The sequence below is a fragment of the Scardinius erythrophthalmus genome (assembly GCF_964197995.2).
Source record: "Scardinius erythrophthalmus genome assembly, chromosome: 5".
In the NCBI taxonomy this organism is placed as follows: Eukaryota; Metazoa; Chordata; class Actinopteri; order Cypriniformes; family Leuciscidae; genus Scardinius; species Scardinius erythrophthalmus.
In genome coordinates this window covers 22,782,766-22,810,157 of record NC_138225.1, presented here as the reverse complement: position 1 = coordinate 22,810,157, position 27,392 = coordinate 22,782,766, and the positions used below count along the sequence as shown (strand labels likewise).

The following is a 27,392-nucleotide window of genomic DNA, read 5'->3' as shown; positions in this document are numbered from 1 at the left end:
GCCGCTCAGATGGGTGGTCTGCAGCTCTCCGCATCCTTCTCTCCTCCTCCTCCTGCGCTCCTTTCTTCAGCCTGCAGACAGAAGGAGGACTTACAATGACATCAACAATGATAATGAGCTCTGTCACATAAATACTTACCTTACTGTGAGATTATTTGGTTTACACAAGGCAGTTGAAGCAATATTCCAGGGGCTGTGTGAGGACAAAGAGAGGATGGAGACGAAGGGTGGGGGGTTGGGGGCATGCAGGGAGTGGTGATTAAGATGAACAGAGCCTCGAGCATGAAGGTAACATTGAGTAGATGTTCCTCAGCATGCTTAAAGAAGGCCTGGGGCTCTGGGAGCCAAATATGGATCCTTGAACATTTTAAGACGCATTTTTTTAACCATAAGTGATGGATCTGTGGAAATAGCTTAAAAACTAGGCTTTGTTTTTCTTATATAAAGTAATAGCAAATATATAATTTTAGATAGGTAGCTAGTAGAGAATAAAAGGCATTAAGAAAAACAGAAAAATTGTAAAAAATGTAAGAAATATTTAAGATGAAGTACTAAAATAACTAAAACTGAAATATAGAAATATATAATAAAACAACAATTACAAAAGCACAGCAAAATTACTAAAAACTTAAATTAACATTCAAATAAAAACTGAAAACATAAAATGAAAACTAATTAAAATGTTAAAAAACATGGGTATATTCACAATGTCCATTACAAAACAATTAAAATATATTTTTAAGAATTCATTTAAAATCATCAGCTTAAAAAAAAAAGACGATTATGATTCTGGTTAAGAAACAACTTAACAAGTGTGGGCATGGCTTTAGGTTACGCAAAACGGATCTGAAGTTTATACCTGGATCAAGCTGGTCTGGGAGCCACAGTAATATGATCACAGAACTATATAAAAAGTAATAAAATAAAGAAATAGACACTGTGGAGAAAGAACAGGCTTTATTTCTATAAGTCAAATCAGACAGATCTTAACATTTAAATCACTTAAGTTAAAAAGGCATTACATCAGAAGTTACCTTGGAAGTTCCTGCAACAAAATATGTAACAGACCCTATTGTCCTATACACAAGCAATTCTCCACAATTCTGACCGTTTGCTTATGAGAAAAGAAGACATTCATAAATAAATACTGTTACATTTTTTTATGTAAAAAGAATATGTTCGAAATGACAGTTAGGCTAGCTTATCGGCATTCTATTAGCATTTCCAACACATCTGATTCGCCTCATTGCACGTTCCCTTGGAAAAATAGTTTAGTTTCATTTGAGACTGTGGAGCTGCATCATTAAACCATTGTGTCATATAAATGATGCAGCTTTCAACAGACAGCACACCAAGCAATTGAGTAAGCAGTTACTGTACGTTTTTGCCAGTCTGAGGAAATTGTGAAAAATGTGAAGACCATTTATTAGTGAATACGTCAAACATAGTAGCTTACGCAACCCTGTGTCAGAGCTGGGGCGCCGAGATGGGGATATCCGTGAAGGATTCATTTCCTTCTATTGGGACAGAGCATGGAGCTATGTCAAAACTGAGGATTTTAAAGTGCATTAAAACAAAATGTAATATTAATGGCAAACACATCCTGAGCTTTTAATATTGAAATCTTACATTGTGTAATGACAGTTTCGGTCGACTTTAAGTAGCATTGAGTAAACAGCCCTAGATTCAACATGAAAAGGCAAATTCACCCATGGCATCACATCATGTTGCTACTTAAGAGGAATTATTTTAATGCCTGAATTAACTTCCGAAGCAAAAGTGCTGGTACCGGCACATATCTGTAACATCAAATCGTATCCCTCCTATAGTTTCCAGAGAACATGATTTAGTGGCTAGCGTGAACATAAACATTTGATTGTTGAGTATTGATGGAAAAAGTTTTCGTAGATCCCGGAGGTAGGAATGTAAACACAACTCGCTGTAAAATAATGCTGAAAAGATTAAGCCTTCAACAACTATTCATCACAAAAAAAAAAAACCTCAGTGCCAACATGCTCAATTTCATCACATTTGTACTGTGAATTATTGTGATATAGTGGAGTTGGGTGACAAAGAAAGCTTCTTTGAACATGCAGATACTAAGTTCAAGCCTTATTTTTCCTAGGCAGACGTCAGTAAAGAGCTCTAACAAAAATTGAGTGAGAGTTTGAATATGTCCTGCTTGATGCATCATGTATTTACCTCTGCACTACTGAGAAAGGCTTACGTCACTGCCCTTAATCCCAATGACAACAGAAACAAGCATATCACCAGCACACATGTATGAAGCTTCTTCATGAATGTTAAATATGTTTTATGTGTGTGTCTGATAATATATTTATTCATCTAATAAATAAGACCCTTTCCTACACTAGGAGAGCTCTGTCAGTCACAGAAAACAGATCCACAGAAATGCTCACGAAATGCTTGTAAGACAGTAAGCGCAGTGCGTGACTGTCATCCACACGTTGGTCTTCATCACCTACAGTAGAGCAAAGAAACAAACAAAACCCATCAATAACAAGTGAATGTTTCATTCCTGTATTCAAATATATGGGTGATTTTTCAACTACGGTAGTTGTTCTGTCTTCTAGGATGATTTAAATATAAAAATATAACTTTTTCATGGAAAATCATCTAGGGGACAGAGAAGCTCCAGTTAAACAAATTTAAAAAAAATCAATGTAGTGTTAAAGGATAGATTATAATAGCTCTAAACATTTATAGTGCATGTTAAAGGCACACTATGTAAGATTTACACCTTAATATAACAGCTTCCAAATAATTTTGATAGTAAACGAACTCATAGTAGTACGAATCATCCTGATAGCAAAGCGGGGCGGGGGGGGGGACACAGCTGGCAAAACCAGCAATGCAAGTTTGAGAGGTGGTGCCCAGACAAATCTCGCGAGAATCATGACTTGCTTTAAGGCACGACGTCACATACATCAACAACATAAGAAGCAGCCTCTATGGAAGACACTAGCACAGATTTCAAACGTGAATTGTGGCAGAGTTGACAAAGAAAACAAAGAAAGCGCGGTCGGAAGAGCGCAGAGACGGCTCTGCGTGAGTGGTATTTACGACAGTAAAGACCCTTGCACAATGAGTCTGAAATTCGCATCCGAAATTTTTACACATTAAAAAATAAATACGACCTCACGTTATGTCAATCATGCTTGCACACTGCCTCCGAAACTTTCGTCCGTCATAAAGAAATTCGGACCAGGATCGATTTTCTGCGTTTTTCGCATTCGTAGCAATCATTTTGAATGGTGTTTTGACAATTCAGAGCCACCGAATCACAAATACGAAAAAGCGCATGCGAAAATTTCGGACTCAGTGTGCAAGGACCTTAACTTTAAAAACAAGTACTCCACACCGACTCTAGGGGTCGCTGTTTGAGAAAAACGGAAAATGCATAGTGTGCCTTTAACCATAACCCTAATTTTTTAACATTTTTAAAAGGTTACTTTTAGATGAAACTATTTTTGGCCGTTTCTTATTAATTGATTTTAAAAGAAAGATATTTTTTTTCTAAAGTGTTTAACAAAACTATTCATTTCTTGAACAATTTGTATAAAAAACAAAATTAAAATGAAAAAATAACGAAAATTCACTTTCCCCAAAACAACGGCAAAGTTTCTATTTGGTATATAAAATTAAGATTATAGTGTTTGTCTGCTACGCTTGCTTCACATTTCATTCATGTTTTATTACTCATTTTATTTATGTTTTACACTTTGATCTGAGATCAAATCAAACCATTACTAATCCAGTTATTTGAGAATTTAAATTTGTATTTTATTTTCATTTCTGAGGTTTTGTTATTTTGTAGTTTAAAGGGATAGTTCACCCAAAAATGAAAATGCTGTCATCATTTACTCTTCCTCAAGTTGTTCCAAACCTGTATGACTTTCTTTCTTCTGCTGAACACAAAAGAAGATATTTTGAAGAAAGTCGGTAACCAAACGACTGATGGACCCCATTGACTTCCATAGTAGGAAAAAAAAAAATACTATGGAAGTCAATGGGGACCAGCAACTGTTTAATTACCAACCTTCTTTAAAATATCTTCTTTTGTGTTCAGCAGAAGAAAGAAAGTCATACAGGTTTGGAACAACTTGAGGAAGAGTAAATGATGACAGCATTTTCATTTTTGGGTGAACTATCCCTTTAAGTTAACACAATAAGTTAGTTAGTAGCTTATTAGCAAGTCCAAAGCTTGTTGAATATGTCACCATAGTCATGTCGTTACAAATGACTAGATTACACATTATACCCAAATCCACCTGAAGCTTCACCAAAACCTTGATCAGATCTTTATTGCACGACATGTGATAAATAATTTCATTAAGATTTTTTTTGATTTTTTTTATGAACTTGCATTTTTCAGGATTTCAAGTAGTAAAAGTGCCCCTAATTGAAGAATCAGCCAGACACAAGGGCGATGTACGTAGATGTGATTAATCAGCCTGTCTGGATCATACCAGTCTGTACCATATGCTGACAAATGTCTGGAATTAATGATGCTTGAGCTTTTCTCAGAACTAACTTCACTTTCTCAGACAAGAGGGTTTATAAAGGGTTTACACAGGTTCCACAGAAGAGTAGGTATAGTTCAATGCTTTAACTACAGACATATTCTATATATTCTACAAAATCTATAATAAAAAAACAAAAAAAATGTCAAAATACTTTTATTAATTTTAAACAATATATCACTTTTAACCAATTTAATGCTTCTTGGCCCAAACATACATACAAGCGTGGCTTAGTGTTCAAATCGTTTTTTGAGGTCACTCTTACCATTTCAGAGGGCTCTGGTCTCTGCCTCTATCTTCCTCTCACCATGCGTGTCAGTGTCTGGGGGGCTGATTGTTTGCCGCACTGCAATTTCTGGCCCACCGCCATAAATACTTAACAAGTACTGCCACGTTTCTTCAGATATCTGCCCGTAGTCTGCTCCTGCAAACCAAACCGTAGATAATGAACTATATACAAAGATACACACATACGAGTCAGACAAAGTTTTGACACAAGATGAGTCACAGACACGTCAATTTTTGGACAGGAAATACCCTGTTTAAGCTGGATATGTCCGCCTTTCATTACTGCAATCTTGCTGTTGTCAATGGGGCCGGGCGGCTCTAAACCATCAGAGAGAGAGAGAGAGAGAGAGAGAGAGAGAGAGAGAGAGAGAGGGAGGAAATAATAATAATGACCTTTACAGTGCATAAGCAAACATTCCCTTGAAAATACAGAGGGTGGTCTTGGCCGAGCTGACAAGAAATCCCGCCATTGGTTGAGTCAATGTTGGAAAGTCAGGCTGGTCGGAACACTCAAACATACAGAGGGATGTTTTGAATGCGTTTCAGAGCCACAGTGTTTAAAAATTTTAGGGAGAACTATAACATCAGATAAAAATTACACACATCACCTAAATGTAACATGGACTTTTGTAATGTATTTTACACAAAGTCTTAAAGGGATAGTTCCCCCAAAAATGAAAATTCTGTCATCATTTACTCACTCTCATGTCATTCAACTTGTATGCATTTCTTTCTTCTGTGGAACACAAGAAAAAGATAAAGAAGATATTTTGAAAAATGTCTGTGTTTTTTGTCCATATAATGAAAATGACTTCTTTTGTGTAAAGAAAAAAAGAAAGTCATACAGGTTTGTAACAGCATGACAACAAATTTGAGGTAAACTATCCCTTTAAAGTCAGCATTAACTGGAAAATGCAATGGAATTTTCTTCCCCTGTGACGTAAATGCAAGTAAAGGGCACCTTGAGCAAGAAAAATAATAATAATTGGGACTTCATTTTGTCCATCAGGAATTGATTGGATTGTTGCCATTTGCTAATTGCTGCGATTGTTTCATGTGAGTGACAAATTGCTGGAGGGGAGGAATTGAAACTCGTCAGGCCATTGGACAACCTTATTGCCAAGTCCTTGTGCTGGTTTACACGTCAACAGAGAAGAGATGTCATTGTAAGGGGAAGGGGACGTTAATGTTTTTGATTAAAGATTATGAGGGCATGTGAATAAAAAAAAAAGAATGATGTGCATGGATAAATTACTTTTATTGAATACTGCAATTTTTCATTAAAAATAATAAGAATAAGAATTGTCAGTGTTGATTTCATAGTGACCATAGTGACTAGTGGTGAAACTGATCACTAAACTCGGATCATATTACAGTTTTTGAGTCACAGATCGTATCATTTTGCAGATCAGCAAAAAAAAACAAAAAAAATAATAATTGGGGGGTGGGGTAGGTGTAATGTAACATTCCTTTTGATACATAAAATATATATATATATATAAATATAAATATATATATATATATATATATATATATATATATATATATATATATATAATTTTTTTTATAAATACAATATAACAAAGTTACAAATAAAGTAAGGTCTAAGAGTAGTATTCAGGTACAGAAATGTAATCATTAAATGTAAATTAACACTATAGTGTTCACTGTATAAATTAAATACAGATTAATCTTTGTTTCAGATGTGTTTTGTTGTTTGTTTAACATTAATGACATAGACATCAGTAGATTTTTATAGGCTGCTGTCACTTTAAGACCTAATGAACGGATCCAATATAATGATACACATCTGATTTCTTTCTCAACTGTTCATATTCACTTAAGACATAACCGACTGTTTACGAGAATACTTGCCAAGACGGGTATTTTAACATCATTTTGTGAGTATGTTTCCGTTCAAGCGCAAGGAGACGTGAAAGAGGAATCAATTCTGTGTTTTCTTTGTGTGTGCACGCTTTGGGTGCGTGTGGCTGTACACTCAGAAAACAGTGCATGATCAAGTTTTCTTTCGCCTCTTTGAATGGTTTAAATCACCTGAATGTGTAAACTGTCAAGAAAAAAACACATGCAAATGATAAACTTTCAGTCTATGATGGTTAAACTTAGCAAATAATCCACGAATCACATGCATGCCTGGTCCGTATGGATCACGGATCAACTGTGATCCATTGCACCCCTATTAGTGACTGTTTTAATACAAATATAATGCTTAAAAATAGCTGTGCAATATAAACAGACACTTAAATTCCTCCCTCATGTCAGTGAACTAAATGCCACAGATTTACATTATTATTCATTTTGAACATATATTTTTTTTTAAATAATAAAATAAGCAGTATCACATGTTTGTGCGTTTGTATAAGAGTGTACCGTTGTCTTTGCCCTTGACAAAGTTCTCCCATTCTCTGAACCACTGCATGCTGATACACAGGATAACCGTAGGTGCTTCTTCAGCCTGAAACTCTTTATTTAACTACAGACAGACAGAGAAAAAAAGAAACAGAGAGGGATATGACCACTATCAACTTCAAACTCCCTCTAAACAATCTGAGTGTTTCTGTACTCTTTGGTATAAGAGTTATAGCTGCATTTAATATTGATGCGCCCCTTTAAAAACTGTTGAGTTTCAAACATGACCTCCAAATTTTTCCAAAGCTTCAAAACATGTCTGTTGATGCACCTGATAAGATGCTGCACTCCTGATAAGATTCCAGTAAAGGTCACATCCTTGATCTGTTCAGTATGCAGTCTGTTTTTCATCAGTTCTCTGGCTTTACGAGCAGCAAACGCTTCCAAGAACATTATGCTCCTTCCAAGAGGAGTTTCCGCACTACGTTACCTAAAATGCTGTTTATCTGAGTGGATAACCTAGAAGAACAGTATTCAAATGCACTTCCTCCTATATGTGATTCACAGTGAGTGTTGTGGTGATGGACAGCACCTCATTGTTTACTTTTAAGTGGGCTACAATAGATGGCAACATATTAAACCCGCAAGAGCAAACTTATTTGTCTGTACATGAACGGCACTTATTTTCGCAAACATTAGAGAACTCTTATCTGTCTGTGTGAAGTCATTTTTTCACCTTGATGAAGGTGTCGATCTCCAGCTTCCGACGTTTGGCTAAGGTCTCGATCTCTACTTGGCAGATGGCACACACATATAAGTGATTCACGGCTGGGCCTCCCCCAAACCTGTGAAAGGGATGAAAAAATGTTCAAAGTATGGCCAGTGAAAAGCGCAAACACATAACTCGACAATGTTTACATTGCACTGCTGGTGTAGTTCTTTAAACATGACATCAAATGCCTCGAACCGACAGAACGCCATACACATCTTGTGAGTTCAGGGTTGGACTGAGGTTTTGTTGACTTCAACAGATTAAAAGCTCAAAAATAATCCATGTTCCACTGAGGTGATAAATGTCCTGACCTGAGGACTTCCTAAAGGTCAAAAATGTGCTTTGCTATGCATGACTCACCTGTTGTAGAGATATTCCCACACATTCTGAGGAAGGATCACGACCAGATCGTCCACATAATGGTACTTAGTAGGAGGGATTCCTGTATAAAATCATACCTGAATTAAGTTTTTACTGCTACAGCAAGTGAAAAAGATTCAAAAATATCAACCAATGTGCAAACCATAGTGGGGCATATACTGGGTTGAAAATTAGCTATTTGCGAAAAATGAGTAAAATAAAAAAATAAAAAAGGTGATTAATTATAGGATTATTTTTGCTATAAACTGTATCACTTGTTGTAATATACTTTCTACGTGAAATGTTGTCTCTCATAAAAACATTTACACGGCTAGATTCGGTGGCTTAATGCAATTAATAGTTCACATGAGTCATCACATGGAGCTCTAGAAGAGGAAAATAAAAAAAACTTCCGGCCATCCTAGATAAACTTTGGTGGAAAATCATTTTTCCACTGAGGAAAAAGTTGTAAGAAGATGTGCGAGTTGTGACAGCCGCACGAGTCTTTACATGCAGACAGAAGAGAAGAAAATACAACTTTTTTTTAATATAAAAATTTTAAGACTGTATTTCACTTATGTCAAGCAAAAAAACAAAAAACAAAACTGTGAGGGTCAGACAGGGGTGTGTGATTATGTATTGTCTACGTTAATCTCGTAATTGTTGTTTTAATGATGTGTGAGCAAACACTGTTGAGTATGTCACTCATTATGCAAAAACCGAACAAAATCGTGCCTTGAGTGTGCATGCTTTCACTGTGTGATGTAGCCTGTTAGAATGCAGTTAAATTGTCAACGAAAATAGTCTAAAACAAAGCCTACCTGAGCAGAACCATTGCTTGTCTCTGAGAACAAGACAGTGGTGTTTCGTCATCGTACAAATTTTCAGTGTTGAATGAATCATTAAAGTGAATCATATGGATTCACCATTTTGAACAAATCCTTTAAAATAATGCAATAATGCAATGGCTCACCCATTAAGCCAACAACTTACTGCTACCTACTGGCGGTATTTATTTCATATTTAAAGTATCATTTCATTTTTTAAACCATTTCATATTTCATAACTCAAAATGTTTTTTTTTTTTTTAAATATTACCCTCACAGAATTATTTATGCAATTGTAATCACGGTGTAAATGCATTTATGAGCTGCATTAAACAGAAAAAAAACTTCTAAATGCCACAAAATATTGAAATATTTTTTTGTCAATATCACACACCCCTAGGGTCTAGCAATTTAAACAATCTATTATGTGGAAGTTTACAAACTGCAGCCACATACCACATATTGTAGCCGGTAAATCCATTTACTCACCCACTAAAGTCAAATTCTCACATTCAGCTCTTCATACTTACACAGTAATCACAGTACAGAGAAGAAAATGTGTGCTTTCATTAGAGCAGCAAACTTTATGACAGAGTAAGGCTCAGAAGTGCCCCCTGGCACCCCCTAAACTCTTCTGAACCTATGGTCTGACAAAACCTTGATGTAGGTAAATTAATATTACAGTCATGTAATTCATTCAACCTAAATTGGTCCAGTTTGGATAGGTTTTAGATATATACGACATTATTTGTGTGTGCTTATACCTCCATGCTGACAGAGGAAAGTGTGGTTGGCGATGGGTCCAGGCTCAGTGAATGTGTTGAACTTGTTGAGCCATTCTCTGGAAATGTAGAACTGAAGCAGACTGGGCTCCTTTAAATTAGCCAGTGCAACAATCTTCTGTCTCTCTCTCACAGATTCTTCACTGCTCTTCCTAAAAGAAAATTAATATGAAATTACAACCATTTAAAAGTGCACTCAGCACTATATGTCCCAATAGTATTGGATTTTATTCTGATATCTATTGGCATGGAACCTAATGAACTTAGCATACATTGTTTTAGTCATTTAAATTTTTTTTTTAATTCTATTCATTTAATTATATGTAAAACAGTTGCAGAGTAACATAAGTAGCGACAGATCTTTTCTTACGTATCGTGACGTACATACAAGTGAAACAGATTCTCACAAAAATGTAGGCCAGGGACTTGGTTCTATCCATCCGTTGTTGATTGGATGGAGGCAGATCTAAATGTAAGCCTGTGATTGTAAGAAAAGGGGTGGGTTTATGCGGACTAAATGATAAGTCTGGCACACAGTCAGGTCCATAGATTTGGACACAGGCACAATTTTTGTTATTTTAGCCATTTGCCAAAACATATTCAAGTTACAGTTATTTAATGAATGGGCTTAATGTGCACACTCTCAGCTTTAATTTGAGGGTATTCGCATCACCCCTTTTCAAGGGACCACAAGTAATTAGACAATTGACTCAAAAGCTGTTTCATGGACAGGTGTGGGTTATTCCTTCATTATTTCTTCATTGCTTAAGCAGGAGTTGATTCTAAGTGTACGTTTACACGACAATGATACGCTTAAAATGGGGACGTTTTTCCTTTGAGTTTTCGGCGTACAGACGAATGGATCCCCCATTCCCCAATTCACACGGATCCGCGAAAACGACTAAAAACCCTATATTCTGCTGCCAGGCCATTAGATGGCGATGAAACACTATAGACTGAACACGTAATACATGTGCATGACGTCATTGTCTTCAGAGATTCGCGTTTTAGGCTGGATCCCAAATAGCACACTTCATTTGGACTCATGGTCTCGTGGCCTTAAACTGAGCGTGCTCGCCAAGTGTATGAGTCCGTAGGGTGTCCCATTCGCCATTTTAGCGCTTAGAAGTGTGCTTGCGAGCGCCGCCTTTGAGCCCTCGATGCGAAGCCCGCACTTTCGCACCCTCCACATGAGTTACCTACCCAGAAATCATTGCGAACGCCCAATCAGATAAATGAGGGGAGGAGTTTCGTGGCTGTTTGGGTTTCAGTGGCATGATGTCATCAAGCCTGTCCCAAAATACACTCTCGCTTGCCCTCGTGGACTCAAGGCTAGCGCCCCTTAGGTCTGCACCTCCTGACGTCACCAAGTGTGAACTCGAAGGAGGTCCACAAGGCCGGAGTGTGCCATTTGGGATCCAGCCTTTGTTGTTTACACAAAGACCGTTTTCAAAAACTTGCAGTTTGAAACCCGTTTCCAGGCACCCAAAACGCTGCTGTTGTGTAAACGAACGGCCAAAACGCATAAAAAGTTTTACGTTTTTAGTTGAAAATGGTGTCGTGTAAACAGCCCCTAAGTGTGGCATTTGCATTTGGATCATGTGGTCAAAGTAGCTCTCCATGCAAGTGAAACAGGCCATCATTAGGCTGTTTCAAAAACAAAACAAACCTATAGACCCTTTTACAGTTGGTAAACACGGTGACGTATTTGTGTGGGCGGAGCTTAGCTGGAGGCAGAAAGATCCCTCTGGCCGCTTCACTAACGTTAGTTTGCAAGTTTTGTTAGCTTGTTTTTTAACAATGACTGGAGAAAATCCGATTTTGTCTTAATGTGCAAGGTCACTCACTGTCCAGGATGCCGATTGTTATTTGCAAAAGTTAATTTTAACGGACGGAACCAGATGACCGTACACGCTCAGTCAATGGACTAACGGACAGGATTAACGTTAACGCTACCTCCGGTTGAGTGGCCTGACTTCTACACCTACCCGATAGAGAAACCGAGGGTAAAGAGAAACTGAGGACATATAAATATATTTAGATGCCTATAATATAACTATGTGCTGAATGGTCATGTAAAGACTTGTGTGGTTCAATCCGCAATTCTGTCTAGCCAGCGCCAAGACGACAATGTAAAGAGTGACACTACGGTGCAATTTTAATGATATGAATATTTTCTAGAAATAAAAATTCCAGATACAGCATACTCATTTTTCATTGATTCTTGCACCCAAGAACACAACAAGATGACTTTTAATAATAAAAATAATAATTTAAGCTCCTTATTATGTAGCCGAATCTGTGCTGGTTTGTATTGGCCGCCTCCAGTTTTCCGTTTGTTTTGCCTCCAGCTAGCGCCGTGACGTAGGCGCAAAAGGGGTCTATAAGAGAGATAGCAGGAACATTAGGATTGGCCAACAGTTTGTTACATTCTGAGAGAGAAAAAAGAATGCACAGGTGAGCCCAGCAACATAAAAAGGTGATGTCCATGGGTTCCAGACTTCAGGCAGTCATTTCCTGCAAAGGATTCTCAACAAGATATAAAAATTAACAATTTATTTATGATTATTTGTCCAATTACATTTGAGCCTTTGAAAATAGAGGGACTGTGTTTAAAAACGGTTGCAATTCCTTAACGTTTCACATGATATTTTTGTTTAGATATTAAATCTAAAAGTCTGCACTTCAATTTCATCTTGATAGTTTTATGTTAATTCTATTCTATGGCATACAGAGCCAAAATGATGAAAATTGTGCCGGTATCCAAATATATATGGACCTAACTGTACATCACCAGAGAGAAGTCTGCCGGTTGACTGGAAGATTGAGTTATAACATTTTGATAAAAAATTATGAGGTCAAAATTTTTTTTTTAAATGAAATATTCAAGGATGAATCATAAACAATACGGTGCGTAAAAAAGGGTGAATTTTCATTTCAAGCCAACTTTAATAAGAAAAACATTAGTATGCTCTTTAAACAAACATTACAAAATCAATAAAATAGCACAAAAAAAGTACCTGTAGAAAAGGACATATGCTTCAGCATTCTGCACTACTGTCTCGTGCACTTCTGTTACATACTGATCATCAAACTCGTACCACTGTCCATTGATCACATTCTGACAGTACGCTATGTAGTGACCACCTGTTCAAAAGGGGGAAAAACCTTTTATTTCACTCAAATTTAACCCAAAATTACTTTTTTTTTTTCATCTGGGAAAAGCGCCAGCAATTAACAAATACCAGGCCATTTATCAAAACTTCAAAACTCCAGCTATATTTCGCAATATTACACAAAAGTAACTTACTCCCAGCAGTTCCGTGATGACAGATGACAGACAGCAGGTCGTAGGTAGTAATCTGCGACGGGCTCTCCTTAGCCAAGAAGGGCTTGAGATCCAAACCCTCCAATGGAAATGACACATGACTATTTATCTTGAACGAGTACATGACTTCATGCCTGAAACGCTTCAGGTGAACACACAATATCTGCAAAGGAGATCACACATAAACAAACAAACTAGGAATACAAGTTGTATTGAAAAGAGCAGATCGAAATGGAGGGTGTACTTACTTCTGGTAGACGCAGAACTTTACAATATTTCACACCATTTCTCAATCTGGGAAGCAGGTAGAGTAAATTAGCATGTTTCTAAACAAGTAAACCTAACAGCTACAGTATGGTTTTGGCTGTAAAACCATAATTACTATTTAGATTAGATTACATTTTAGCCTTTTATATATATATATATATATATATATATATATATATATATATATATATATATATATATATATATATATATATATATATATATATATATAAGAAATCTTACTTTTTACATCGTTCACAGCTGTACATGTTGTCTCCTGTTTGGCGGAAAGAAAGAAAAACATCAACCAAGGGTTTCCAAACAATACAACAGTGTGGAAAGTGAATATTATTTTTTTACCCTTTGCTGTCACATTCATAATTCCACATTCATAACTGTCAAACATGGTGTGCTTACCTTTCAGCTCATCAGCAGCAAAGAAGGCTGCCAGGCAGTCCTCCAGCGTTACCATTGGACCCCAAAACCAACTGGGAATACAAGACACTACAAACCTGCACAAAAAAAAAAAAACACACATTTTTTAGCAAGGTTTCAACAAAAATACTGAGCAGCACAACAATTTTAAACATCAATAATAATAAGGTTTTGAGCACCAAATCAGCATATTAGAATGATTTATAAAGGATCATGTGACACTGATGACTGGAGTAATGGTATCTAAAAATTCAGCTGTCATCACAGGAATAAATTACAATTAAAAAATATATGAAATTAGAAAACTAATTTTAAATTGTAATAATATTTCACATTGACTTTTTACTGTATATTTGTTCAAATAAATGCAGCCTTGGTAAGCATAAGAGACTTCTTTCAGTCTTAGAGACTACTAGTTAATTCTCAGCCTCAACCACACTCACTATACCTTCTTATAGAATCCATGATGTAGGAGATCCAGCCTTGTGGCGCATAAGCATCCGTGCAGACACCAGCTTTAACTGGAGCGCACTGGTGGATAGAGGAATGGAGCTTGGCCAAATCTTCTTTACCCGGAATAGGCAAAGACAAGTCCTGAAAGGTCTCCACAGTTGTCGAAACCTACAAAGGCAGATATTTTCTTTAAAACATTGCTATTTCTGCAGTCTTACACATACTGTACCATTGAAATATATCCTTCTACAGTTACATAACATTTGGTTTATGTGATATGAACACAGTCTGTTTTGTGCAGCTATGAATTGCTATATTCTTCTAGAATGACCTGTAGAGAAAGTGGAGGACCTCAGAAACCACATGGTGCATCACTGACTTCCCTGCAGTACATTGTAGTTTGATAATAAACGATTTGTTCATTTTGAACAACTCTTTAAATTGACTCGGGAACGAGTTGCCTCAGAGAGTGATTTGTTCATTTTGTGTTGACAGCACATGCGCAACATCCTATTGGTTCTGTACAGGAAACAGAAATGATTAGTTAGGTTAGTCATTTATTCTTTTGTCACATGACGTGACAGCTGTATTGGATAATGAAATTAGTTAATAATTCCCAATCTTCCTTACAAACAAGAGCGTAATCAGTTTTCTTCCTCTTACAGTTAATGCTGCGTTTCTGGTCTCAAATTGTAGCTTTCTTATTTCTTACAATTTTTAAATTTGTGAATTTCTGTTATGATGTTTCTTTTCCATAACATTGAATGTGGTAAAGAGCCGGTTAATGCTTTAAACGTTATCTTTACCGTATGATGGGTAAAATCACTTTGATAAAGCAAAGATACCTACATATAATAACAACATACAGTTACGTGACAAAAGAGCAAACTAGAGCCCGGCCGATATTAGGCATTTTCCAAACTATCAGTATCGGCATTTATAATGGCCGATAAATGAATATTTAAAAAATAAAATAAAAGCAGCTAGGGCTGGACCCGAATATTCGAATATTCATTCGGTGGGTTGGTATTCGATTTGAAAATTTGACATTTGAATATTCGTTGTTTTTTTTTGCACACCTGGGATCCCCGCGAAACGGTTCTCATTCGCGCTTGAATAAGGCGGCGACACACTGGCTGCGTGGCGTGAGCATCTCAGCTGCGTGGCGTGTCCGTTTTTATTTCCGCTCCCATGTTAACAGGTTGGAGTTTGCACATTGCCTGTGTGAGACATGCGTCTCAAATGCGGCTCGAGCCACGCGGAAAACGCGTGCATGCTAGAAATGGACTGTTCTCTGGCTAGAGCGCAGAACAGCGGAGTTTGTATGGACCGAATTGCATGCCTGAGCTTGTGTTTTGGGTTAAGCTGCGTTGCTTTGACATTGTGGAAAATAGAATAATAGTAGAAACAAAATGTATTAGCCTTTTTACCCCTTATTATCAATCTAAATTAATCTCGTTTTTAATTTAACTTAATTTCGTTTTTCTTTATTTAAATTTCGTTTTTCTTTATTTAAATTTCGTTTTTTCTTTATTCAAATTTCGTTTTTCTTTATTTAAATATCGTTTTTTCTTTATTTAAATTTCGGTTTCCTTTATTTAAATTTCGTTTTTCTTTATTTAAATTTCGTTTCTCTTTATTTAAATCTACCCTTTACTGTGTCAGTAATTTGTTAGTCAGAAAAATATTAGACTACCTTAAAAGTATTGCTTAATTTAACAGACGTGTGCGTTTTATATCACTGAAGTGTCCGTTCTCGGAGCATAAGCCCTGCCCGCGTGAGGTGCACCGCTTCCCGCTCGCGCTGTTCTGTAGTTTACTAAAAGTTTATTAATTCTGAACGTGTGGCGTCTCGCGTGTCCATCTATAGGCTATTGCACCAAATGCGACACTACACTCCCTTGTGAAGTCGACTGGATGAACGGTTCTCGAAATAATCAAAATGCAAACGGACATTTGACAGACGCTTTTATCAAAAGCGACTTACATTGCATTTCAAGGTACACATTTACAATCTTATCAGTTCTTGCTTTGAACCCATGACCACACACACACACACACACACACACACACACACACACGGAATGACCTTTGTCTTGTTTAATAATAATACAAATGATGATGATAATAATATCATCATTGATTTTTTTTAATTATTACTGTCAATATTAATAATAATAGTTGATTTTTTTTTTTCAAAGGTTGTTTTCATATCTTAAGTTTGTATTTTTATATATTATATTTATCAGAACTGTTCATGTTTTGTTACGCGTTTCTGGATTTTTAAAAAATATATATATCGGCCGATATATCGGAATATCGGATTTTTAAATCACCAAATATTCGTATCGGTATCGGCCTTAAAAATCCTTTATTGGTCGGGCTCTAGAGCAAACGACTCAAACTCGAAGACTCGAGAGGTAAACTAATCATTACCTCAGCTTCTGGGCTGTCACGGGATGAACGAACGACTTGAATCTGAAGACTAGAGAGGTGAACTAATAAATTCTGTTTCCGGTAACCTGCACAGCTCAGCTTATGGGGATGTGATGTGACAAAAAAACAAACCACTTAGATCGGGAGGTGAGGTAAACTAACTGAATGCTTTGCCTGAAGACCCAGCTAAGCAATAAATTAATTATTTTCTGTTTCTCAGAATTTGGTTGCATTATAGGTTTTTTTATAGTAGATGTGTTGGGGTATTTGCCCATTAACATGCAACATTTTAATTATATTCTGCTGAAATGAACAAAATGAATTGAAAAAAAGGTTCATTCATTTTGATGAAAGAGATTCAAAGATTCAAGTCAGTAAAATGATACGAACTTCCCATCTCTACTGTAGTGGTATATTTTTAAGTGTAATGAATGTGATTTGATGCTTGGTGCCCTCTAGAGACAGAAAAACTCCTTGCATCCTTCCTCACCCGGTCACATGTCAAACACTGAACCAGACTCAGAATGGATCCGTCAAAGGTATCTGAAATAACACTGCGGAAACAGGACTGCTTCTTCTTCTTGGTGCTAAGGAGCATCTGAGCTACAAGACAAACAAACATAATGGTTATTTAGTGTAAAGCAAAATCCAACTTTACAAAAAAAAAATGATATGCATATGTATTTGTCTATATGAGAGAAGCAAACCTTTCTTGAAAGTATAAGTGGGTCCAGTTCTGAGGGGGCTGGATCTTGGTGGGCTGCTGGGGAGTCTGGAGTGAAGCTCCTGCAAACTGTGAGCGGGGCTAGAAGGATGAGAGGACGGACAGTGCATGGAAGCTTCATTATCAGGTTCTGCAAGAAAAAGAGGGATCAGGAAGTGAAAAGATTGGTTTTCACATCCAAACACTTCATGAACTCTGTTAACATACTCTCTACTGTTTAAAAGTTTGGAGTCAGTAAAAAGAGAAATTAATACTTTTATGCAGCATAGATGCTTAAATTGATCAAAAGTGACAACAGTTTTTGTCTTTTGCAAGACTAAAGACTTTTGCATTATTCCAAAAGAAATCGAAAAATATTATCATGGTTTCCACAAAAATATTAACCAGCACAGCTGTTTATACATAGATAATAATAAGAAATAGTTTGTTGAGCATCAAATCAGCATATTATACTCATTTCTGAAGGATCATGTGGCACTGAAGACTGGAGTAATGACTGATGAAAATTTTGCTTTGTCGGAATACATCTTAACAGTTCTTTAAAAACATAATAGCATTTCTTAGTATTACTGTTTTTGCTGTATTTTTGATCAAAGTGAACTCTTTCAAAAACACAAAAACATTAGTTGTCCCCAAACTTTTGTTAGTGTAAGGTCACGTTCACACAGCAGCGGAATATCAAAAATCAAAGAGCCGCTCTGCGCTTCACAAATGTGTGTCTACTGTGTGTTACGGGTTTTCATGAGTGGTTTCGGTAGCTCACAGCGATGCAGATGTGAGCTGTGTGTGATCTGAGGGATTTAGATCCAGTCACTGTTCTCCAGTGGAGCTGCTCATATCAGTTTTGTGTTGTACGTGCGACTCAAATTCCCCGCTCTCCATCCAGATATAAAAGCTGCTGTCAGTTAATGAAGATTTGACGGGTGAACTCGCGGCTCGATGGAACTCTTGTCGTGTCAGAAGTGATAAGACTTTTCAGTTTTATGGACGTTGCCATCTTTAATATTACTTTGGTCACTGTCATTATGGTTACTGGTAAGAGAACACAGGCTTGACTCACGTTGCACATTCATACAGAGAGTATTCGAGACGCTACTGTAAGTAAATGTGGTGGGCAATCCCAAAAACTGACAGTGTGAACGTACCAAGATTATAAGAACATCATACCTGTATTTCCTGATGTCGGCACAGTTGTGGTTGTAGTGGTTGCCTCTGTTTCTCTCTCTGCCTGTCCCTCTTGTGCGGCCGTATCCACATCTGCATCCTCATCCATTTCCCGTGTCCTCTCTTCTCCTCTTCTCTCCTTCAGCCTCTCTTTCTCCGAGATCCCTCCGTTTCCTCTCACTCCAGCGCACTCATCTTGGATGAGCAGCTCTGCTTCTCCTCCTGCCCTCTCTACATCTCCTTTCTCGCTTCCTGATCCAGAGTCACACGACAGGAACTCATCCTCAGAGGGGCTTCGGTCTCCATCGACATGGTTAAGGTTGTCAAGGTTGTGATCAGGGTCGACATCTGAGATCGCAATGCTGCAGTCGGTCAAAGGCTCCTTCAGCTCCTCATGAAGCTGGTCCATCAGACATCGCAAAAACTCCTGAGTGTCCTAAAAACACAGAAGCAAGAAGTGTGTACTTTATGGGGCTTATATGAAAAACACAACTACAGTCTTGAAAGGTTGCATAGTAATCTTCATATTTACATTTATGCATTTGGCAGACGCTTTTATCCAAAGTGACTTACATTTCATTTCAAGGTACACATTTACATTCTTATCAGTTCTTGCTTTCCCTGGGAATCGAACCCATGACCTTGGCGTTGCAAGCGCCAACACTCTACTGTTTGAGCGATAGGAAAGCGTTGTTACTGTTAATTAAAACTAAAATATTGTTAATTGAAATAAAGCTAAAATAAAATAAAAATATTAGGAAAAACTTAAACTTATAAATATAAGACGAAAATTAGCAACTTGGCAAATTACTCAAAAAAAAATAAGTTGAAGTTGACATACTAAAATTACTGAAGTAAAAATAAAATAAAGCTAAATAGAAATATTTATAAACTCAATATAAATGATAAAAGCACATAAAAAAATTACTAAAATAAACAAAAATTGCAATGAAAACTGAAAATACAAAATAAAGCCAATTCAATAAACAAATAATTACTATATAATATTAAATAATACTAAAATAACACTGCTTTATATACCTGTTGAGCATAGCCACGAAACATGGGGTTCACCAGTTTGATTCCATGAAACAGACTAGTGGGAACAACATAGCTTGGCCTAGACAGAAAGCAAAAGAAAGTACAGAAGAGGGAAAAAGAAAACCAACAGAGAACGGTATGGTTCAGATAATTAGGACCAAGCTCAATAGATTAAAATTAGGCTCGCTAGAACTGGCCAGATCTAGTTTAGCGGTTTGGCAAGTCAGTGTTTGTTACCGTTTCTTGTGCCAGAGCTCAGAGATAAGCTTCTGAAAGCTTTTACACAACGCCGGCTTCTTATCCGTACGCACCAACCCACTGCAATCCAGGAAAAACTGAGTCAAAGGAGGACTGAAGAGAAAAATAAAAATAAACGAGAAAACCATCGTCAATTTAAGGGGCATGATGCACAGAACTGAAAAACAAATCAGTTGAATCAGTCACACTTCCAATCTGTGCTGTCTGGATAATGCCTATTTATGCTGCACAAGTTGTGAGCTCACCAGTTGGACAGGGCCTGCAGCGCAGCGTTCATGTAACAGGAGTTCCCAATGTTCTTCATCCCTGTGAGACCTGAGATAGAATAAAGAGTATTAAGCATAACGAGTAATGCAAACACCAGCCTACAACTTTGCTAAATATTGCTTTTGGAAATGACAGATGACCCTCAAATTTTGCAGTGTGGAATAGAATCTTAGTCATTACACATAATCGATGACAATGAGATTCAATTTAATTCAGGCTATGTACTTCCATATTTTCATATTAAAAAAACAGAAAAGGAAATTGTCTGGTTATTCGTTCATTATTGAATCCGCACATTTAAGCTGTTTTATAAACAGAGCAAGATAGTCACATCTGTTAGTAAACACAAATGTAGAAGTTTATATAAAAGGTCATCAATAAGATTTTTTTTATGATATCAATAATAATAATTAATACTTTTATTTAACAAGAATGCATTAAATTTATCAAATGACAGTAAAATGTTTTATATTTTACAAAAAATTATATTTAAAATAAATGCTGTTCTTTTTATCTTTCTATTTATCAAAGAATCCTGACAAAAGGTATCACAGTTTCCACAAAAATACTAAGTTTTCAACAAATTGAGCAGCAAATCAACGTATTAGAATGATTTCTGAAGACTGGAGAAATGGCAGATGGCTCTTTTAAAATATATATAAAAAAAAGAGAAAACAGGTATTTTGAACTGTAATAATATTTCAAAATATTACGATTCTTACTGTGTATTTAATCACATAAAAGACTTTCAAAAACATTTAAAAATCATACTGATCTCAAACTTTTGAATGGTAGTGCATGTGTCCCCATCAATGCCTAGGTGGGTGTCCTTGCCATTTATCATTTATTAGAGGATTTGAAATGCCATGCAATATGTACTAGCTTCCTGTCTACATGATTATACCTCTAGGTTTAAGCTCATCCTCCTCAGATTCTGAGCCTTCCTCATCCGCCACTGCGATAGGAACCGCCTTCAGTGGGTGATATGTCTGGGGAAGATGATCCTTAAAAATGAGTGAAATGTGTATTTTGTGTTGTACATGTGCTTTATAAATTCTAAATGAGATCTTCAGACTGATATTAATAATGCAGAAACAGGAAGTACCATCTTAATCATGTTTATACGATCTTAGACAACAGAAAGTGTCGATTTCTTAAATATTCAGATGAATTTACCTGTTCATGTGGTTTGCAGCAGTGAGCTAATGATATAGGAGTAACAGGTTTTGGTTCCAGAAACACCTCCCTCTCACAGACATAACACCACACCCTGAATGTGGTCAAGTTTACTGTCAGATTGTGTTTTCTGGCCTGGAAAAGGGTCAAAAGAAGATGCACACATGTACAAAAGAACAAAAAAATCATATATGGATGATACCTAGATAGAAATCGAATGAATGCTTAGATAGAAAGAAAGTGTGCACAAAATATTAAAATGATTAAGCAAACTGTAAGAAAGTCACCTGTGCGTGTATAGTACTGTGATCAGAATATGATTCTCCGCAGCCTACATAGGGACAGTCACACTGTGGGCAAAACAGGACAAAGAGATGAATGATTTTCAAGAAATATATGATTTACTTTGAAGTCGACATGAAACAGAAGTTGCAATAGTCTTTTGTTTCTTTTTGTGACGTATATCTGAGTGAAACTGCCTCTCAAAAAAGAAAAATGCAGGGCGGGACTTGATGTTGTCCATCGGTAATTGATTGGACCGTTGTTGTTTGCTAATGCTGCAATCTAAAATGAGTTACAGGTTGTCCTGTTTAGATCAAGAGAAAACAACTTTTATGTCAAGATCATGAGAAAACAAGAAGGAAGAAATAATAATGCATGGCCTCTTAGGGCTTCCGTAGAATGCCGCTGCCCCAATTCAAGAAGAATCTTACCACCATTAAGACGTGTATGAACTTGGACAGAAAACTTTCTTGTCTGCCATACCATTACCAACACAGCCCGTTTTGAGTGTCTTTGTTCAGAGAGGGCCAACAACTGCCAATCACAACAGGGGGACATTGCTAATGTAATACAAACAGCCAATCAAAATAAGAGTTCCAGAGAAGGCCAGCCGCCAATAGCATTGTTAACACAAAGGTTTGGGAAACTGATTTGTGTGCACAATCATATTTTTTTGTGCTTGAGTTTGGGATTTGTGATATCTTTAAGTTTTCATTTTACGTGCAAGCTTTTTCACTGTGCTCACACTGCTGTAATTCACTTGTGTCCTGGTGTTCATGCACTTGCTCTGTTTTGTCCATCATTTAAAGCCATAATCAGAGAAGAGAAGAAATGTTGTTGCAAGAGAAAGGGAAGTTATTTTGATTTAAGATTATGAGGGCACATGAATTAAACAAATAATAATGTGCACGGTTAAATAAGATACTGAAATATTCCATTAAAAATATGAACTGTGAATATTTGATTTCATGCTGATTTTAAAAACATGTTCTGGGCCTAATCTTAAAGATTGCATTCATAAATCTTTCTACATGCTTAAAGTCTATTGTGCTTGTATGTTTGCTAGAGAAAAGGCTCCTTACCTGTAGACATGCCCAGAGGTTTGGTCCACCTACCCCACATGACTGGCACGTGCCCTTGAGTAAAAATAACATAATAAAATTCAATACACAGCACTCATAATACATTTAAGACTTAAATATCAGCAAAAGCAATTCTAACCTTAGATTTCTGAATAAGTTCCTCCTTAGTTACTTCACCAATAAAGTCCAAGTGAGGACAAAGATCCCCGCTCTCAGTCATCTTGATTTTGACGTCACTCTATTACAGAGCACAAAGAATTGACAACTACTGATACAGCTCTGCACAGCATCAATACAATAAACAGCTGTGAAGTTGTGGGGTTAAAGTACACCCCAAAAAAGGAATGAAATCATCTATTTAGACTCAAATTGTTTTTGACTTTCTAACTTCTGTGGTAAACAAAAAGAAATACTTAGTCAATCACCATTCACATTTATTCTATGCACACACACACACACACTCTCACAAAAGATTCTGCCAAACATATCAATTTGTTTTCTACAGAAGAAAGCAAAATATGAGGGTGAGTAAATTGTTTGTTGAACTGTCCCTTTAACCTTCTAAAATAAACTTACACTCTCAATATCAGTGTGAAAGAGAAAATCTGCCATCATTGAATAAATTATTTTAAATAATAATTATAGAAAAAAAACTGATACTGATTTCTAGTACGTTACATCTGCTTAATATGAGATGACAATGTGAGTCGGTGCCTGAAACTCTCAGGACTGAGGAGCCCAAAACTGCTGTTTCATGCGCCTAGCACGACTGAATGGTGAATTCATCGCATATCACTCCATCCATTGTTACAGTGGGAAAAATGCACAATAATACATTATACAAATAATCTGTAAATCTGCTTTTCGCACGAAAAGTAGCTTTAACTTATCCGAAGAGAAACTGAAAAACAATAATAATATGAACCAGAGTCTATTCATCTTATTAGAACAAATAATCTCAAAACATACGGATACTTTCTGCGGCTTCGGTAATTATCTTGCTCTTCAACACAATACAATTCCACTAAATGTCATCGTCAACCACTCAAAAGCTGTTTTACATCACACGATCTTGCAGAATAAACAGGCCATATTTCCACTCGGGCTGCAAGACACTTTTCATACGCTCAGTCGACATGATGTTATCTTGACAAATAAACAGTGACACTTCGCTTTAACCGAAGGAAAGATAAAAACAGTTATTTACCTGTCAGACATAAACAAAAATAACACTCATAGATGATCATTTTAGGCCAATCTGTGGTGTTTGTAACAGAGGTGGGTAACAGTGCACTAAACAGCATCCATACTGAATATAGCAATAGTGTGCGTCACAGCTTTGACCAGAGCCAATGAATGCCTTCAGCTCTTTCATCTGATCAAAAACTATTTTTTATTTACTTACACTATTAAAATGTACGTACTACTTGTTTGGGCTGTTCCTGTTTTTAATTGTTTTTGTTATTGTTTTTACCTCGGGTTTTTTTTTTTTTATTTTTTTTTTATTCATAAAAGTAGCTGATCTTCAACCAGTCTCTTTATCCCCCACAGTCGCTTTACTCCGTTAAACGGTTATATGGAAAACGGATGAGCTGATCTTAGATCAGCTGTTAATACAGTAATTGTGATGTCAGCGGAAGTTTCGGGAAATGTGGAGAAAGAGGTCCGTCACTAAATACAGACCGCCGACGTTGCGTACTGGCGTGTGAAGGGGTAAAATAAACATTAAATATATAGATTTAAATAGTTCTTTGAAATCATGCCGCCGGGTAAGAATTTTAGGAGGAAGAAAGAGGATTCATCCGACGAGGAAGACGATGAGACGAAAGCCGTGGTCAGGTAGATATGTTTATCACATTAAGGCCAAATACACAAAATTTTGCCATAATAGACCAACCGAACTAACGTTACAGAAAAGCATTTATTTTGTGTCAGAATTATTCAGATGTTACATGCAGATGCCTTTTTATAAACAATATATAATGTAAATATTTTTAAATATGTTACATTTAAATTTGTTTCCAAGGTCCAAACTGGATGAAGCCAAAGAGCTTCAAAGTCTACGAAAAAGGCAGCATGGAGTGAGGTTGGTCAAGATGTCTAGTCAATCTTAAACGTTTGCACAAGTACTATTTTTGTACAGTGTTTAATTTTTAATTTCTAATTTTTGTATACAAAATCATTTTCAATTATGCTGAATTATTTTCGGAATAATACATGCTACTCTTTCATTCTATTCCTCCAGCATTGCAACGTTACTTGTAGGAGAGAAGCTTCCTTTGGATGCTGAGCTTGAGGTATGTTTTTATTTTATTTTTACTTTAATCAAACTACATTTTGTAGTATAATGAAGGTCTTGTAGTGTTTTAGTTTGTGTATCTAATAACTAATGAACAAATAATGTATGTTTTGTGCGTTAGGACGACCCGTTTAAACTGAAGACTGGGGGTGTTGTTGACATGAAGAAAGTTAAAGACAGAAACCGAGACATGTAAGTGTTATGATATCATGTTTGCTTTTCAAGTTTAAAGTTGATGTTTTTGTATTTTACAACTTAAATAGTTAACTTTTCCTCCACTATAGGACAGCTGATGAAAACGACCTGAATCTTGGTACATCCTTTTCTGCAGAGACTAACAGACGAGATGAAGATGCAGACATGTAAGTTCGGTGCAGACAATGTGTGTGGGCAAACCATCTGCATTCAAGTTTCTGCATGATGGTCTTTCTTCACTGGTGTTTTTGCCTCAGTTTATGTCTATATCTTCTCTCTCCTTGTATGTGATTTCATTCAGGATGAAGTACATTGAGACTGAGTTAAAGAAAAAGAAAGGCATGGTGGAGGCAGAGGTGCAGAAGGTGAAGGTGAAGAATCCAGAGGACCTCCTGTACGAGCTTCCAGAGAGCATCCGTGTCAATTCTGCCAAAAAGACAGAAGAGATGTTGTCCAATCAGATGCTGAGTGGAATTCCAGAGGTGGACCTGGGGATAGAGTAAGTAAAGACCAAAACTATTTCCATTGATCGCTTCAGATATTTTTATCTGTAGTCTGGCTGATTAGACCTACTTAGCTATGGATGCCAACTCCAAACCCCTCTTTTTTTCAATCCTTTTAAGTGCGAAGATAAAGAACATCATCAGCACAGAAGATGCCAAAGCAAAGCTGCTTGCTGAGCAGAGGAATAAGAAGAAAGACAACGGGACCTCCTTTGTTCCCACTAACATTGCTGTGAATTACGTCCAGCATAATCGCTGTAAGTGTACACACATACTACCGTTCCTTCAAAAGTTGGGGGTCAGTAAGTTTGTAATGTTTCTGAAGTCTCTTATGTTCACCAAATACTGTAAAACAGTACTGTGAAATATTATTACAATTTAATAATAAATAGCTCTTTTCTATTTTAATCATTTAAAATGTAATTTATTTCTGTGATTTTCAGCAGCCATTACTCGTCTTCAGTGTCACATGATCCTTCAGAAATCATTGTTGATTTGCTACTCTAGAAACTTGTCTTGTTAGCAATGTTGACAGCAGTTGTGCTACTTAATTTTTTATTTTATTTTTCCAGGATTCCTTATTCCTATATGAATCGAAATTACAAAACATTTTATCTTAAATAGAATTTTTTGTAACAAATGTATTTGTCCTTCAATAAATAATTCTACAATTATTTCTTTACATAAACCAATTCACTGTATCAGTAAACCTATGTGTATTTTATATTCAGAAGTATTGTTTTGTCCATCACATCAAGATTCAGTTAACAGTTTTTTGAATTACAGCTTCATCTATGCCTAATGTTTAAACATGTAGATTACTAACTAGGAATATTTGAAACATTTCCTGTCCTTCCCTAAATGAGAAATGTTAAGTCATTTTCTGTTCTTCTCTCAAGTCTATCACGAGGATGTGAACGCTCCCCAGAGAAGAGCCCACAGAGAAGAGCCCAAAGCCAGGCCGCTACGAGTAGGAGACACTGAGAATCCGGCACCTGAGCGTAAGATCAGGATGACAACCTATTTTGCTTAATTGACAGATTGAATTTCATTAATGAATTTATGTTGATGTTTTTTTTTTTTTTGTTCTCCAGCCTCACCACCCAACTTCCGCAAGAGACCGAATAACGAGAAGGCCACAGATGACTACCACTATGAGAAATTCAAGAAGATGAACCGACGATACTAATCCTCCACCTTTGTTATAGTCAACTAGATGTACACTTTTTTTCCTCTCTGTAAACTGAGTGATGTAAATATTTTTTACCGGTAAAAATTTCCCCATAGCTTACAATCAAACATTTTACAATAAAACTTTCCCCAAAACATTGATCGTTTTTGCAAACTTTTTTTCACAGAATTTCCTAATGAAATAAAAGTAACATTTTAATCTCTATTACAGTTTTTGCTTGGAAGTCTTGTAACAACCTAAAATGGAAAGATCACCCTAAGGTATCACAGCAATACAATTTTATATATATATATATATATATATATATATAAATAAATATAAATAATTATGTGTATGTGATTAAAATG

At 36.4% G+C, this 27,392-nt stretch overlaps 2 protein-coding genes across 7 annotated transcripts; one reads left to right on the top strand and one right to left on the bottom strand.

Moving 5' to 3' along the window:
• Positions 1-939: 939 nt before the first annotated feature.
• On the bottom strand, positions 940-24,366 carry usp20 (ubiquitin specific peptidase 20). 6 transcript variants are annotated; one of them, XR_014030277.1, is made up of 26 exons: positions 24,064-24,366; positions 22,996-23,094; positions 22,857-22,910; positions 21,780-21,842; positions 21,493-21,627; positions 21,221-21,305; positions 20,295-20,364; positions 20,029-20,142; positions 19,792-19,870; positions 18,754-19,186; positions 17,570-17,716; positions 17,353-17,465; positions 14,422-14,594; positions 13,956-14,050; positions 13,782-13,815; positions 13,520-13,565; positions 13,254-13,434; positions 12,964-13,090; positions 9,926-10,095; positions 8,335-8,416; positions 7,939-8,047; positions 7,224-7,326; positions 5,534-5,568; positions 5,082-5,150; positions 4,810-4,968; positions 942-2,482 (listed from the first exon to the last, which is right to left on the bottom strand). XR_014030277.1 is itself a non-coding variant. In XM_081367323.1 (25 exons), exons 2-24 carry the CDS (start codon positions 23,074-23,076, stop codon positions 4,814-4,816), a joined length of 2,718 nt encoding a protein of 905 aa, XP_081223449.1. In that variant the 5' UTR covers positions 23,077-23,094; positions 24,064-24,366; the 3' UTR covers positions 940-2,482; positions 4,810-4,813. The 6 variants fall into 6 exon arrangements, 4 of the variants coding, with proteins under 4 accessions (XP_081223449.1, XP_081223448.1, XP_081223450.1 ...); XR_014030278.1 differs by having other exon boundaries at positions 21,221-21,320; positions 24,064-24,176; XM_081367323.1 differs by lacking the exon at positions 5,534-5,568 and having other exon boundaries at positions 940-2,482.
• A 71-nt stretch (positions 24,367-24,437) lies between these two features.
• Positions 24,438-27,183, top strand: cUnh9orf78 (chromosome Un C9orf78 homolog). The gene is made up of 9 exons (XM_081366912.1): positions 24,438-24,695; positions 24,883-24,942; positions 25,102-25,153; positions 25,277-25,347; positions 25,440-25,517; positions 25,652-25,849; positions 25,974-26,110; positions 26,753-26,854; positions 26,948-27,183. Exons 1-9 carry the CDS (start codon positions 24,616-24,618, stop codon positions 27,040-27,042), a joined length of 873 nt encoding a protein of 290 aa, XP_081223038.1. The 5' UTR covers positions 24,438-24,615; the 3' UTR covers positions 27,043-27,183.
• The last annotated feature ends 209 nt before the right edge of the window (positions 27,184-27,392 follow it).